Below are 14,652 nucleotides of genomic sequence, written 5' to 3'. Positions count from 1 at the left end.
ACTGTCCAAGTACAATCTTGAGACTAAAAATTTTAAAATTCCAGGTTGTTCTAACCGAGATCTTTTTCCCTGTGCAGCCCATTTTATTCCACAGACTTTTTGAGAGGATAGTGTCTAAAAAAGTGAAGGCCCTGGACAGCCCCTATCCCAGCCTAAAATGCACCGGCCCACAAAAAATTAGGTTATCTCCATCAAAATAAAAAAGTGATTATGTTATCATCAACTGCGTAAGCATCCACGGTTTCGCTAAACATGCCGTCGTATTATCCAAGAATCACCTCATCTATTCTGTCCGACAAGCAATCAACATCTCGTCCAGCGTCACCTCTCATCTGATTTTCCTCAAACAAATTCAGATGGCATTCTTTTTTCCCCTCTCGCCGCATCGCGTTTCGATCCGTGGCAGAAGCTCAATAAAAATCGCTCGCTTCGACCCAATGGCGAATTGTTCAACCGACGTGTCATAGGATATAACCTCTCGAAAGAAAGAGACCGATCGAGCGAGCGAGGAGAAGAGCGAGGGGCAGAGGTTTCTGCAGCCGCTTGTCCGCTCCAACCCAAGAACCGGGGCGGGCGGATCGGCCATGGCGCCGCCGCTGCGGGAGGAGGAGGGCGGCGATTCGGCGGCCGTGGAGGCGTCGGCGCTGCGGGCGCCGGCGCACGTGATGGCGCGGGTGTTCTCGCAGCTGGACTGCGTCGATCTCCTCAGCTGCTCCCTCGTCTGCAAGTGAGTTGCCTATCCCCCGCCTCTCGTCTCTCCTCTCTCTCGCGCGAGTGGTGCTCGACGGAATGCCTCCGCGCTTATCTTTCTCGGGTGTCTGATGCTGGTAGTATTAGCAGAAGTATGGTCTCTGGTTGGATATGATTGAGGGAGATATCTTTGAAGGCCCAAGAAAATAGCCTCTTGTCTGAGTTCAGGAGATGAGTGTGCCCTACTGATTTTGGTGTGCGAAATCGCAGGGATGATATGTGTGCTCTCTGGCTTTGGTTCATCCTTTTTTCGGTGGCATCTGTTGAAGAGGAGATCTGGAGATGGTCAATTGATATCTATGAGTGACATGATCAACTAACCAAATTCCTTCTGGCAGCCTTCCTGCTTTGTTCAATGGATGTCTCTGAGCCTGGAAAATACCAAGCATCCACTAACCAGAGCCTGGATCATAGCTTATAGCTTCTTTCTGAAAACTAAGCAGATGAATTGGTGTTGCTTTATGCCACTCCCTACTGAATTGTAGAAGCCTCCACGCTCCAATACTCGATGCCTTTCTCAAAATCAGTTGCTTCTTGCCGGATCCTGAACATATCTCTCGTGTTCTAAAACAGCATGGTTAGCATGACTGATTTTTCAGAAATTTACTGACTGCAATGTGATGTAACTACCAGCTGATAGTCTATGTTTATATCTTGTATTAGATAGCTCGCCAAAACCTCTGAAATGTGTTTTGTTAGCAAAAAAGAAAAGAGTCCCACTTAACAGATACTGCACCAAATCCTCATGTATTTTCCCTTTTCCTGCAAATAACCCTAATCCTAGGCAGTGTTCAGCAGCTCATATTTGTATTCAAATCTGCTATCATTTTGTGGATCACCAGGCAATGGTACCGCGATTCTGCAGAGCTTAGGGAGGAGTGGAGGAAGGAGTACTTGGATGCTTGGAACCAGTTCGGATTGTCCGTGACGCGTGAGCCGCAACCACTATGCCCTACTTGTTCACTCAGAAGCCTGCGTAGTCTGTGCCCTTGACCTGGACTTGCTCTCCTGTCATTTTTAACCAGGCAGAAAGCAGCAATAGATTTACTGTTCATGCCATTGTTACAAGATTATGTATATGGCAATCAAAACTGTTGTGTTGTTACATGGTGTATAATTACCAATGTGCAAATGTAAATATTTGGTGAGTGAGGTGTCGTAGGAGTACCCCCACATTATGCAAGAACCTTCCATCGGGGTTTTGGGATTTGCAGGTGCTAGAGTTTGCACGTTATGTGCTTTGCACTTGTGTGGAGGTTTTAGTTCCTTGGAAGTGAGGAAAAACAAATCCAACTTGCTGTTATTTGCATTCTAAAACAACAGAACTTCATATACTGTCAAAACAATAACATGTATAAAAGAATAAATGAAATAAAAACTGCCAGCTCCAGCTATACAATCCATCATAACGGGCATTCTTGAAAAGACTAGAGAATCCGTTCGGTAAAACTTCTAGTGTTGTATTGCACAAGAACGATCATTGTTACAAGGAGATCTGTGTAGACACTCAACATCATCTAAGTTTGTTTTAGGCCCATCGTTATGTATGTACATTCTGTAGTTACATGATGCAGAATAATGGATGTGCAAATGTGTTTGTTGGGTGGTGTGTATACATCATATTGTGCGAGAAACCTTGTCCTAGTATTCACTTGCAAAAAATTTGTGTATACAACATGCAAAGTATTGTGGAACAAATCTAACTGAGCATCAAAATTTGCCAATTACCACTTTGCAGTCCATCAATGGAGCCTACAAAAACAATTTCACCAGCAACAAACATCTTGTCAGAAGCTGCACTTTCAATATTAAGCTCCGAGTTCGATCCAAATGGACTTTCCACGCTAACATATAGGATATCCACTCGCAAGTGGTCCAATCAATATAAAAGCCTACTGACCATTCACAAACCATGCAAGTCTAGCTATATCATATAACACAAGTTAAAGCACCACATAACCAGTGCCCTCAACATTGCTTTTGCAATCAAAACCAATACTTTCTTTTCTCAGGGCCCTCTCACTGACTGGCTTGCAGGAGGCCATCTCTTATCTGTGCCGCGACATCCTTGACAGCTCCAGGACCATGGGGGATGAACACTGAAGAGGACTTCGATGAGGCCCCAATCTCCTTCATGGTGTCGAAGTACTGGGTGACCAGGACCATGTCCATGATATCCTTGGCAGTGGTGCCAGGGACGTTCTCTGAGAAGGCAAGAACGCTGTCCCTCAGCCCGTCCACAATGGCCTGACGCTGCCTTGCAATACCCACACCAGCCAGGTACTTGGACTCGGCCTCTCCTTCAGCTTTCTTGATCTGGATTATCTTCTCGGCCTCAGCTTTCTCGCTGGCTGCCAACCTCATCCTAGCAGCTGTACCATACAGCCGGAAGGGCAACATGTAAGATTAATCGATAAAACTCATAGATGCTTATTCCCAAGCAAATGCTGTATTGCCAATTTAATCTGATGCTTATGTGAATGGTAAAGCACTTGCCTGCATTGATCTCGTTCATTGCTCTCTTGACACGGTCATCAGGCTCAATATCAACAATCAGAGTTTGCACGATCTCATAGCCATATGTAGACATTGCCTACACCACAAACAAGCCAGGTCAATCAAAAGATTCTACATGCTCTAAAGCAAATTCAACACAAGTAAACAAAAACAAATGTGCGACAAAAACCTTTTCAAGCTCCTCTTCAACAGCTTTTGCAATGTCATTCTTCTGCTCAAATGCGTCATCCAATTCCAGCTTTGGAACAGTGGCTCTAATGACTGAAATGAGCAATGAAGTGCTAAGAAAACTGGTTCATTCGAATTGTGATTTGTGCGGTATAGAAACATAACTCTCCTTGTACTGATAAACTAAGAATGTTAACAAAAGGTACAATTTATCTCAGTAGATTAACAAACACAAAAAATAGTCAACTGATACAGGGTATGCAAGTACTTAAGGAGACCAAATAATACCAAGCTGAGGTGATAGGACAAGTACGAGTACAGTACAAAGATAGAATGAAAACATGGACACAATTGAACATATAAAGAACAATTTCAAACAGAAGGAATACTTACCATCAAATACATATGATTGAATTTGTTCCCTGGTGTTGCTCAGCTTGTAGAAGGCATCAGATGCTTTATCAGCAAGCGCACGGTATTGGACAGATGCAACAACAGTGACGAAGACATTGTCCTGAACAGATAAAGTCCAGGCAACAGGTTGATCATGACAATAGCTTCAGCAAAACACAAATCAGATATAAAATAGAATGGTATTGGAGAATGCCTTTGTTTTTGTTTCACAGCGGACATCCAGCTGCCGCACACGCAGGGAGAGGTAACCAGCAACCTGCTGCCCTATGCACCAGGGTAGGAAGTGGCAACCAGGCTCCAGGACCTCACTGAACTTGCCAAAAGTTTCTTTGATGGCGACAGTTGACTGATCAACTTGCACTAAACCCAAAACCTGACCCATGTCTTATCTGCACAAAAATGATCTCTGTTAGGCATGCTATCAGTAGCCCAATAATGCATAACAAAGGACAGGAGTGTAAAAGCAAGGCAATGTTGATTTGTCATCGAAGCATATCTTGGTTGATTGATTCCTAAAGTACTCTATAGATAGCTCAGATATACAAGCAACTCTTGTATCAACTAGAAGTACATCTTGAATGAAGTACAACAAGTTTTTGACATATAAAGAAAGCCAAAATATGGCACACAAGTGAATAAAGATATCAGTATATATGACTAAATAGGATAAGGTCACCTGAATGGATAGAGATTAACGACCCTGTCCAATCAGAATCTACGACATGAGGACAACTAAAAAAACCCGTGATGCACTAGAACTCTTTCAAATAAGTAAACACATGAGACCATAAACTCACTGTCCAATAGCTTACTTTCGGAGCAAAAGTAGCATCAGAACAGAAATTCAGCAAACACAAGTAGGGCATACTAATAAACTGGATAAAACGGACAGAGAAGAGAATAACTTATGTTCAGTGAATTACTTTGATCATAAGTTAAAAAAAGAAGTTGCAGATTGATATGCTCATATGGGTTGTGCAGACAAAGGGTAATATACATGTCAGAGAAATCAAAAGGTCTAAAGTTTCGGGACCAGAGGCACCTGACTACAAACTGGAAAACTATGCAAAAAAAATAAATTAAACCAACTTGCAGAAGAGCTGTATGTCAAAGGAAGCCCGCACGGCTGCGTTACAAAAAAATGGTACAGAACAAACTATGCAATTTGGCACCTTGCACCCCCCCCCCCCCCCCAACAAAAAAAAATATATGAGGTGATCAATTATCCCGCAGCGTTCAGATATGTATTAGTGCAGGTCACATTCGCCTACAACTGGCTTGAGACAAAACAAAGAAAGGAACTGCTCAGCTAACCGATTCTTTCGATCCAGCATGAATAGGAAACCACTCGATTGGCTAAAGATGCCAGAAATTTCAGGCACTTGTCGATCCCATCTGAACCAGCCCCCAAAATCTTTATCTTTGCAAACAAGTTTTCCCCTTCTGACAGCCGCAAAACAATCGCATTGGGGAAAGAGGAGCAAAGCAGCAGCTACAATTGGCAAAAACAAACATCTAGCCAGCAGGGCTCGAGAGAACAGGGGAAGAAACCCCCGAAAAGATCCCCAAGAACCCCACCAACAAAAGCCCTAAACCGCGCATCCCCCCAACCTAGGACGCGGCCATGTAATGCAGCTGAGCAGCGAACCGCTAATGCATCCATCCAAGATCCACTTCTCCGTATGAATTCCTGCGCGAGCAAGGAGAGATTGGTTACCTTTTCCGATCGATTCTTTGCACGCGCAGCCGGAGCGAAGCAGCAGAGCAGAGGGTAAAGCTGGGGAAGCCGACGCGATTGGGGTTTTGTGGGGATCGGATTGCCCGCCGCGGCGCGGGCGTATATATAGATATAGACGGACACGCGTCACAGGCCACGCGCGACGCGAGAGCAGCCGGGCAGCAAGACAGAGCGGACGGTCCGGATCGCGTCCCGGGCAGAGATCAACGGGTGCCTGTGCGTCTGGTGGGCGGTGGCAGAGTCCTCGCCGGTTCCGCCCCTTGCTGTCATACTCCCATTTGCTGTCATACTCCCATGATCGTGCTTAACAAGGGGTCACTAATTAAGTGATATTTTTTCATACTTATCCTTATTAAATGTGGGTGACTCCTAGATAAGAACAATTTGTAGTTGGACTGGTTAGGTGGTGGGACTTGAGGCTTGCGGGCAGGTTCAACTCCCTTGGCTAATGTTTTGAACCGGTGGGCGCGCGGAACAAAGCGTCGCCATGGGCAAACGTGTCAAAAACCACCTCCTCAACAAGCCAGAACGACTTCCTTTCGCATCGATGAAGCGTCGCCCAGAACGACTTCAAATTTGTATACGGAGGGAGTACTAGTATTTCCATATTTTTATGGTTGGTGGTTAATCAAACCGATCCAGTGGTGGTTTCACGACCATCCGGCTACGCTGGGGGATCAGTACGGGTTCCGGATGTGTGGCTGCCATGTGGGCCCGTGGGCACGTTTGTGCACAAGCTGCTCATTGCATGCAATGTTTCATTGAGAAAAACATAACGCGCGACTTCCACATTTGGTTTGAAGAGGAGTGAGAGAATTACAGAGCAACAATATGTACTCGCGTGGAGATTTTTCAAACTTGAGCCCGTACATCAAAGGTGACAATTCACCATTTTTTAAAAAACAAAAGAAAAGAATGCTACATACTATCTGGCGACATAATCTATCAAAAATTGCAGTGCACCTTTATAAGAAATTAAATGTCCTATAGTATGTAAATAGATAAAGATATAAAATGTTCTAGAAATTGAGAGCCGGCAAGTTTGGTTTTAGCAAAAAGTCTTATCAAATTTGTAATGTTTGGGATCCCATTTTTAACTTGTCGTTATTCCTTTTTTTCCCTCGTGTATTACCCCATAATGATTTAATAAGGAGTAAATATGCACAAGTGTCTAATTTAAGCAATGTTTCTATGATCCTCGCAAAAAAAGTAATTTTTCTATAAACATTTCTGGAATCAACGTCACTATTTTCTGTGCTTTTTTATAATAAATTTATATGTGGCACACATTAGTAAGGCATCGATATGGCGACATGTAGCTACTCCCACTAGTCTCCGTCCCATATTAATTGCTTTCGAATGCCCACGAGGCCACGAAACTCACACTGCTGCTTTCGAGTAAGAAAGTTGTGTTAAATGGAGACGGACGGCCTGGCAAGGAATTTCTATTTCCTGGTGAACGAAAACGGAGCGGAGGACAGCATCAACCACCCACCTCCCACGTTGCCTGCCTTCCGCGAAATGTTTGTCAACGAAACCGCGCTGGCATGATAGAGGCGTGTTTTGCTGCACAAACACTTTTGCAAGTCGCAACGATAAAAGCTTGGCCAATCCGTCATTCTGGATACACGAGAAAATATCATAGGAGGGGGGGGGGGGGGGGGGGGGGGGGGGGGGGGGGATATCCGGCGAATTCAAGGTTTTAGATTTAGACCATGACGTTGGAATAGCAAGAAAATGAAGACAGAATCATTTGCTTCGAAGGGCAGTAAGTCGGCATTTATCTTCAACCAGACCTACAAAGAGCAACTAACTATCAAGATTTAATTGGGAATCACCCAAAGCTACCTTAATTGGGACAAAACATATATAGAAAACGGTCCATCAGCATTCAGCTAAAACCTCAGCGAAAAACATCCACAAAGGAGATCCTCATACCTACACCTCCTTTTTTAACCTATATCCTTTGTGCACAGGTCAATCTACAACAAGCAGCAATTCAGGGTCGACGCCAGCATTTCAGCCCCAAACCAGCCACCCCCACCAAGTTTCCCCACCAGAAGAACGAACCCCCCCCCCCCCCCCCCCCCCCCCCCGACGTTTCACCCGGGGTACCGGAGCCACGTCCATGCCTCCGGATCACTTCATGTTTGGCTTCGGCGAGTAGCGGAACGGGGAGGCGCGGGGCCCGTCGGAGAGGCTCCTCACCGGCTGCTGCCCGTTCCGTGCCGCGAAAGGGCCCTGTGACTTGAGGGTCCTCCCGTTCATGCTGCTCGAGTGCGCCATCCGCTCTGCCTGCATCGTCTGGTAGAAGTAGGAGGAGCTGGCCATGTCCTTGAGGTTCAGCAGCGGCTTGAGGGCTTCCACCACCTGGCTCATCAGCGGGCGCGCCTTGGGGTCACGGCTGAGGCAGGCACGCGCCAGCTGCGCTGCCTTCTGGGCGCCCTTGACAGAGAAGTTGCCCTCCAGGCGAGGGTCGATTAGCTTGTAGAACCGCTGCCTCTCTCCTAGGAGGGGGCGCGCCCACTCGACGAGGTTGTGCTCGCCGTTAGGGCGGTTCTTGTCCATTGACCTGCGCCCAGACATCATCTCAAGAAGCACTACTCCAAAGCTGTACACATCACTTTTTGATGTCAAATGACCTGAAAAGTGGGACAAAAAACAAAAATAATGATGTTTGTTAGTGTCAGTAATGCTGATGTTTTTTTTCTTTATAAAAAAAACTCCCTAGGAACATCTACATTGTACAGTATGAACAAGTAGGTCTACCGCCTACGTATTTCCACAGTTCAGAGTCTTTTGAGATTGCCCCTGCCAGTGTTTTCAGTTTTCATTAAATGAAGGGCATGGAGAACAAAGACATGTGAACATTGTGACAAATGCAGAGTGCTAGAGTATAGTCTCTTGTATATTATGAATTCAACAATATACATGAATACGCTATACATATAATAACAAGGGCATAAACCTCCCTTTGCCCATCCTAGCTTCGTTTCAAAAGTGAGCTTACAGCAATCAAATATACATGTCCAATTACCACCGTATGAACAAATCATCAACGGTAACTTAGTATATTACATCCAAACAAGTACGATATGTAGTGCTAAAGCATCACAATGTCTTCAACAAGAATAGCTTCAAATCTTAAATGTCTTCACAGAAGCATCAAATGATGCACAACTGATGCAAGTATCCCAAATTGTAAATCAGGAACTTAACTTGTCTAATACATACACAACAAGCAGATATACCGTTTCGTAAGAGAACAAACTTTCAGACAGGTAAGAGGTAAGTTGAGTCTGATAATGCACTCACCTGTCATGACATACTCCGGTGCTGCATAACCATAGGTCCCCATTACTCGAGTAGAGACATGAGTTTTATCACCTACAGGGCCGTCTTTGGCAAGCCCAAAATCTGAGAGCTTTGCATTATACTCCTGAATGAGCAATGCAAACATATGATGCAACGGTATGCAAATCATGTACCACACACTGCATAAATGATTTATGGACTTACCGCATCTAACAGTATATTAGATGTTTTAAAATCACGATAAATGACTGGTCTTTCTGCTTCTTCATGAAGGAAAGCAAGACCCTTTGCTGCTCCAAGAGCAACCTTCATTCTGACAGCCCATGGAAGAGGAAGAGACCCTATAGATGAAAGCATAATTGTTACTTACACTCCCGCATTTCTATTTCATTATTTAAAAATTTCTAAACTACACAAACAAATATAGCAAAGAAACAGGCACCCTAATATGATACTAAGTATATAGAGAAAAGGGGGGGAACCTAAAGAGAAAATATTCAGTGGCCAGGGAATAAGCCAGTTACATACTTCTGAATAGATGGTTATCCAAACTGCCACGGGGCATGAATTCGTACACCAGCAATCTTTGGTCATCTTCAACACAATAGCCAATCAACCTCACCAAATTGGGATGGTGAAGGTTTCCAAGAAAATCAACTTCAGCCTGAAAGAAATTAAATAAGATGATGTATGAGATGCAATCATCACAAATTCAAATGGAAAATAGGTAACCAAAATGGTATATTAAATTGAAATAGGTAAAACAGAGCACATACCACCCATTCTTTGTGCCCTTGAAGCCCATCATGATTGAGCGTCTTGACAGCAACTGTGAGACCTGTACCAGGTTTCACAGGGGCAGTTCCATTCTCCTCAATCCACCCCTTAAAAACACATCCAAAACCCCCTTCTCCAAGAAGGCTTTCAGGCCGGAAGTTCCTTGTGGCACATTTTAGATCATTGAATGCAAACTTACGCAGCTGAGAGGCAACTTTTATTTCCTCTCCAACTTTAGATGCAGATGAACTGCTCTCAGCGTTACTAGTAGTTGTAGAACCAGAGACTACTAATGCAGCCGGTTGGTTCTTGCTACCATTTTCAGTTGACTTCTCTGCTGTTCCATGAAACATATAATAGTTTAGTACAACATATCAACAAAGAGGGGCCTTCTGAGAAATATGCTAACTCCATACAGCAATGATCTGAACAAAGACACATGCTGCCTTTACAGTGTGCCTTTCTGAAAATCGTAGGAAAATATGAAAAAAAATAAAGCACATCATATAAGGAAACCCAAAGCTAATAAATTAGTGCTGTAATGCTGTAACTTGGCATGCTAAAGATAAATTAGTTAATGTACTGGTTTACAGGAGATCTAGCAATTCATTATTTTCATTTAACTCACTGCTTTAAATACAAAAATAGGCATTTCTCATCATACTAAAAGTATCTAGCTGCTATCTGGCATCCTTCGTCTCATACCTTCCCATGCTTTTTTTTAGTGTGTTATTCATTCAGGTCCAAGTTACAATTATGGATAAGGCGTTTCAGCTCGTACCTGCAGAAAAATTAATTGGTGGCTTGACTCCTTAGAAATCTTTCTGTCTTTTTCTGTACTATTTAAGTTTCTTCATGCATACAGTTGTCAGACAATATGGTCTGCAGATGGTGAACAACCTTCTAGAGGTAAGTTTGGCTTTGAAATGATTTTAGAAGCATTTTCCTTACTCTACCTATGTATATATTAACTAACGAATATGACCTGTTCACTAATTAAAATGACCCAGTTTTAGGCCTGGAAAAGAACTATACAACTGGAAGTAGCAAAGAAGATTTACATTTTCTATATGGGATATAGCACCATATTGAGCACACCAAACAGTAAATAGCAACTAAACTGTAACCAAAATGGTTTGATAAACTAGCAAAACGTGCCTGGTCCTCGTGAATTTTCCTGTTCATTTGGATCTGGACACAGAAAGGTTCCGACAAGCATGACTTGACAAAATAGCAACCACTTAAAAAATCACACGTGTTGCAGCATTACGTAATTAAAATCAAAAGACAGGTGGATGAGTTTAACACGCTAACAACCGTTTGCAACGGACAAGCCAATAGCATTCCTTCCCTGTGCATGGTAACACTAACTTTAGTACGCATCTAGTGCGAACAGTATGGATCCAAAACCGACACATGCTATGCTAAATACAGATACTCAGGAAAACACTAATGACACTGGTCCCATGCACACTTCCTCATCCAGAATTCAAACTATCATGTGCACTGCAGCTCAGCTAGAAACATGCTAGTTTTACAGGATTAGCCGACAGTTTGGTAATACTTTTCCGCTCTACATGCTGAAAGCAATCATTACCATTCCATTCACAAATTCAATGCTCCATACATGGATACAGCCCCAAAGAGCCATCACTCCCAGCTGCAAGCCACACGTATCTCCCTCAACACCAGCATACTAACTACCAAAAAACTGCACACGTCCTCAACACTAACAATCAATCAGCTGGAACCTCAGCATCAGGTGACAAACTGCGACGTGCGTAACATCATTAACCAGAACGAAACCATGGCTTACAAGTACGGCCTCCCAATTATGGTCACTAACACACGCAAAATCCCATCTACCACGCCAACAGGACAGCAGGAAAGCACAATGTAAGTATACGCAACACGCCCCTACTCCCAGGTGGGAGGGTAGAAAGGGACGCTTACCGCCGTGCGTGCTGGCGCTGCTGGTGGAGGTGTCGACCTTGGACCTCGTCGTCGGCGGCGGCGGGCAGCTGCCCACGGGCCAGAGGCGGATGCAGCACCCGGTGGCGACGGTGGTGTCGTCGTCGGCGGCGCCCTTGGGGGACGCGCGGCGCCTGCTGCTGCCGCGGCGGCTGCGGCGGCACCAGCCCCAGCGCTCCCGCTCCTCCTCCCCGGAGCTCTCCCACCCGTCGAACTGCCCCAGCTCCGGCGGCGCGAGCCCCATGGCCTTGCTTCAAGCCTTCAACCTCCTCACGCCAACCACCCACACACCCCGAGGCCTCGCGAGGGAACCAGATCGGCTCCGGATAACCTTCACCGCCCGCGCCGATGAGCGCCAACCCGCCCGCCGCTCCCTCCGAGGAACCGCCGAACCGCCGCCGGAAATCCCACGCGTTCCCCCGCCAAGGAAGCACCGAGATCCAGCGTCCCCGCCGAATCGGGCCGAATCACGCCGGGGCCCGGGCGGCGGCCGCGCGATCCCGCCGCATCGGGAGCGCCTCTCGCACGAGGAGCACCGTAACACAACCTGCCGCTCCTCCTCCCACCGAGACGACCACCCCGCACCAGGAGGCACGCCGGGAGAACGCCTTTGCCTCGCAGCAGCCGAGCCGATGCCCCTCCACGGCCGAGGACGCGGCAGCGGGAGCGGCGGCGGCTGCGGGTGGTGGTGGTGGTGTGAACGGGAGCGAGGTGAGGGGTGGGGGAAGTGGGGAATAAGCGAAGCGAAGGGGAAGGAATAATGGATTGTGTCAAGGCAGGCACAGGAGAGGAGAGAGAATGTGTCGTCTAGAGAGAGAGACTAGAGAGTGTGTGTGCAGGCAGAGGCAGGGCAGCGTCTAGAGAGAGAAAGAGAATGGTAGGGGAGAGAGAAAGAGACAGGGGCAGCAGCGAGCGGAAGGGAAGGCACAAATGTTCCTCGCCTCCCTTTTCTACTTTCGGAAGCACGTGGCCGACGTGGCCGACCCTTTTTCCGCGTGCGGCGGCACCGCGCCCGTGGGGCCCTCCGCCGGGCCGATGTGGCGACCGCGTGGCGCTGACGCGGTCAGCGCGGTCACGTTGCCCTCCTCCCCGCCCTCGTCTCTTCTTATTGCTTTTTTCGATTCAAAAAAGAAAAGCTTTTAAAGGAGAGCTTTATTAACTAGTCAGAAATACAGTCACGCTTGACCAGGTCGGTAACCCACGCAGTGCCCTACCAAGCCAAACCACATAATGAAAGTTACGCATAGCCAAATGAGCTAATTCATGAGCAATCAAATTACCCTCTTTCTTTACCTGAACTACCTCCCAACTGTTAAGCAGTTGGCCAACTTCATTGGTTCTGCAATAAAAAAAAGCTAATCTCTGCCCTATCCTCCTTGGACTTCAGCGCCTTCACCAGCCGGGAGCAATCCATCTCTAAAATAATTGATCCATGTGGCCATTGAGATGCTAGCCTGAAATCTTCCACACAGGCTAGTGCTTCAGCCTCTATTGCACTGGCGCATCTGAAAATGACTCTCCACGCTGAAAAGAGGACCTCCTCCCTGGAATTTCTCATTATAATGTCTATTCCTACCTCTCCAGTCTTATCAACAAAAGACCCATCAACATTGATCTTCGTCCACTCAGCTCTAGGTGAAACCCAAGCGCTTTGTTCTTTCTCAGTCTCATTCAAAACTCTCGCGACCTTCTTAGCTCCTAGTTCAATAAGCACTTCCTTCCCCTTCCTCGACACGAGCTGGCTCATTTCCTGCATCTTCGTTTTCATAGTTGTCTCCTTGGTATTCAGCAAATGGTGTACTAAACCCTCAATATGGAATGATCCAGATGGATGTATGATATTGTTATGGGATGTGCATGCCCTCCAAAGCACTAGCTTCACCATATCTCTTTGTTCCACAGTGCACCGATCCAGCAAAAGAAGGAGCCAGTCTGGTTCAGAGTATGCAAATTGTTCCTCGTCCGGCATTGGCCAATGGACACGCATAGCTTCTCTAAGGTTTCTTGCTTGTGGGCACACTACTGTGGAATGTTGTCCTGTCTCACTCTCCATACCACACAACAGGCAAGTATCGTCCAGTTCCATATGCTTAATATACTTTCACCGTTGTCACGACACAATTTTCATGTGAACACATTGACCTTCGGCGGAACATTACCCTTCCAAACATGGTCCCACAACTTCCTTTCTCCATCTGGTGGTGAGCTCGTTGCACTGCTACTCGGAAGGTTTTGCAGTTTGAGGGCTAGGTCATAAGCACTCACTCCATACAGTAAATAAACCACTCTTTTCCAAAGGCCATGCAAGGAAATCTTCTGTACGTCTTGCTAGTAACTTGATTTTAGCAATTGCATCCGCATCAGCCGGGTTGAAATAGCCAACAAGTTTATCATAGTCCCAATCTCTCCCATCACCGTCTAGCAGGTCTGATACCCAATTCAATCTGCATCTGCCTTCCCTCGTTGTGACTTTGAAAGAATGGTTCCTCGGTATCCAGGGTCTCTCCAAATACGCACTTGTGTACCGCACCCAATACGCCACAACACTCCTTGCTTAACAAGATCTAAACCATATAGAATAGCTTGCTAGGTTTGTGACGCATTTGAACTGAAGGTTGTATCCACCAGACAACCTTTAGGATAATAACGGGCCTTCGTAATTTCGCGCAAAGGCTATATGGGAAGTGAATTAATCTCCAAGCTTGGCGAGCTAGCAACGCCTGATTAAAAGGTCGGACGTCCTTGGAACCAAGACCACACCAACCTTTCTTCCTTGTAAGATCCTTCCACACAACCCAGGCTGCCTTCCTTTTTCCATTCTCTACACCCTACTAAAATTCTCTGATAAAACTAGTGAGATCATCACATAAACCCAGAGGCAACTTGAACACGCTCATAATATATGTAGGAATGGCTTGGGCTACTGCTTTAATTAAAACTTCTTTTGCGGCAACAGACATATTCTTCTCAGAGTAATCTTTCAGCCTTTTACTTAGTTTTTC

At 45.8% G+C, this 14,652-nt stretch overlaps 3 protein-coding genes across 5 annotated transcripts; 1 reads left to right on the top strand and 2 right to left on the bottom strand.

The window, feature by feature from the left end:
* The first annotated feature begins 184 nt into the window (after positions 1-184).
* Positions 185-1,898, top strand: LOC117845183 (uncharacterized). 2 transcript variants are annotated; one of them, XM_034726127.2, is made up of 2 exons: positions 185-727; positions 961-1,490. In XM_034726127.2, the coding sequence occupies exons 1-2, from the start codon at positions 585-587 to the stop codon at positions 1,055-1,057; spliced, it is 240 nt and encodes a 79-aa protein (XP_034582018.1). In that variant the 5' UTR covers positions 185-584; the 3' UTR covers positions 1,058-1,490. The 2 variants fall into 2 exon arrangements, with proteins under 2 accessions (XP_034582018.1, XP_034582017.1); XM_034726126.2 differs by lacking the exon at positions 961-1,490 and adding an exon at positions 1,593-1,898 and having other exon boundaries at positions 280-727.
* A 636-nt stretch (positions 1,899-2,534) lies between these two features.
* Positions 2,535-5,727, bottom strand: LOC117845181 (hypersensitive-induced response protein-like protein 2). Its single transcript, XM_034726125.2, has 6 exons — positions 5,567-5,727; positions 4,043-4,238; positions 3,829-3,949; positions 3,437-3,528; positions 3,247-3,343; positions 2,535-3,122 (listed from the first exon to the last, which is right to left on the bottom strand). The coding sequence occupies exons 2-6, from the start codon at positions 4,229-4,231 to the stop codon at positions 2,770-2,772; spliced, it is 852 nt and encodes a 283-aa protein (XP_034582016.1). The 5' UTR covers positions 4,232-4,238; positions 5,567-5,727; the 3' UTR covers positions 2,535-2,769.
* A 1,682-nt stretch (positions 5,728-7,409) lies between these two features.
* Positions 7,410-12,548, bottom strand: LOC117845076 (serine/threonine-protein kinase PBL34). Of its 2 annotated transcripts, none has more exons than XM_034725966.2 (6): positions 11,633-12,548; positions 9,679-10,013; positions 9,431-9,566; positions 9,107-9,243; positions 8,903-9,026; positions 7,410-8,229 (listed from the first exon to the last, which is right to left on the bottom strand). In XM_034725966.2, exons 1-6 carry the CDS (start codon positions 11,892-11,894, stop codon positions 7,727-7,729), a joined length of 1,497 nt encoding a protein of 498 aa, XP_034581857.1. In that variant the 5' UTR covers positions 11,895-12,548; the 3' UTR covers positions 7,410-7,726. The 2 variants fall into 2 exon arrangements, with proteins under 2 accessions (XP_034581857.1, XP_034581856.1); XM_034725965.2 differs by having other exon boundaries at positions 9,679-10,016; positions 11,633-12,547.
* Positions 12,549-14,652: the final 2,104 nt, after the last annotated feature.

Source organism: Setaria viridis, chromosome 2 (assembly GCF_005286985.2).
Source record: "Setaria viridis chromosome 2, Setaria_viridis_v4.0, whole genome shotgun sequence".
NCBI classification, from domain to species: Eukaryota; Viridiplantae; Streptophyta; class Magnoliopsida; order Poales; family Poaceae; genus Setaria; species Setaria viridis.
Note: the sequence above shows the minus strand (reverse complement) of the source record. Positions and strands in the feature narration are given on the sequence as shown.

Bases quoted from the DNA above. Each gene is read 5' to 3' on its own strand.
- LOC117845183 (XM_034726126.2), top strand. From the start codon at position 585: ATGGCGCCGCCGCTGCGGGAGGAGGAGGGCGGCGATTCGGCGGCCGTG. The intron at 728-1,592 runs GTGAGTTGCCTA...GTGGATCACCAG, and splicing joins AGCTGCTCCCTCGTCTGCAA to GCAATGGTACCGCGATTCTG.
- LOC117845181 (XM_034726125.2), bottom strand. From the start codon at position 4,231: ATGGGTCAGGTTTTGGGTTTAGTGCAAGTTGATCAGTCAACTGTCGCC. The intron at 3,950-4,042 runs GCATTCTCCAAT...TTATCTGTTCAG, and splicing joins GCTGTGAAACAAAAACAAAG to GACAATGTCTTCGTCACTGT. The intron at 3,123-3,246 runs GCAAGTGCTTTA...TGTATGGTACAG, and splicing joins AATGAACGAGATCAATGCAG to CTGCTAGGATGAGGTTGGCA.
- LOC117845076 (XM_034725965.2), bottom strand. From the start codon at position 11,894: ATGGGGCTCGCGCCGCCGGAGCTGGGGCAGTTCGACGGGTGGGAGAGC. The intron at 10,017-11,632 runs GTAAGCGTCCCT...TTCATGGAACAG, and splicing joins CAGCGCCAGCACGCACGGCG to CAGAGAAGTCAACTGAAAAT. The intron at 9,027-9,106 runs GTAAGTCCATAA...TTGCTCATTCAG, and splicing joins CTAATATACTGTTAGATGCG to GAGTATAATGCAAAGCTCTC.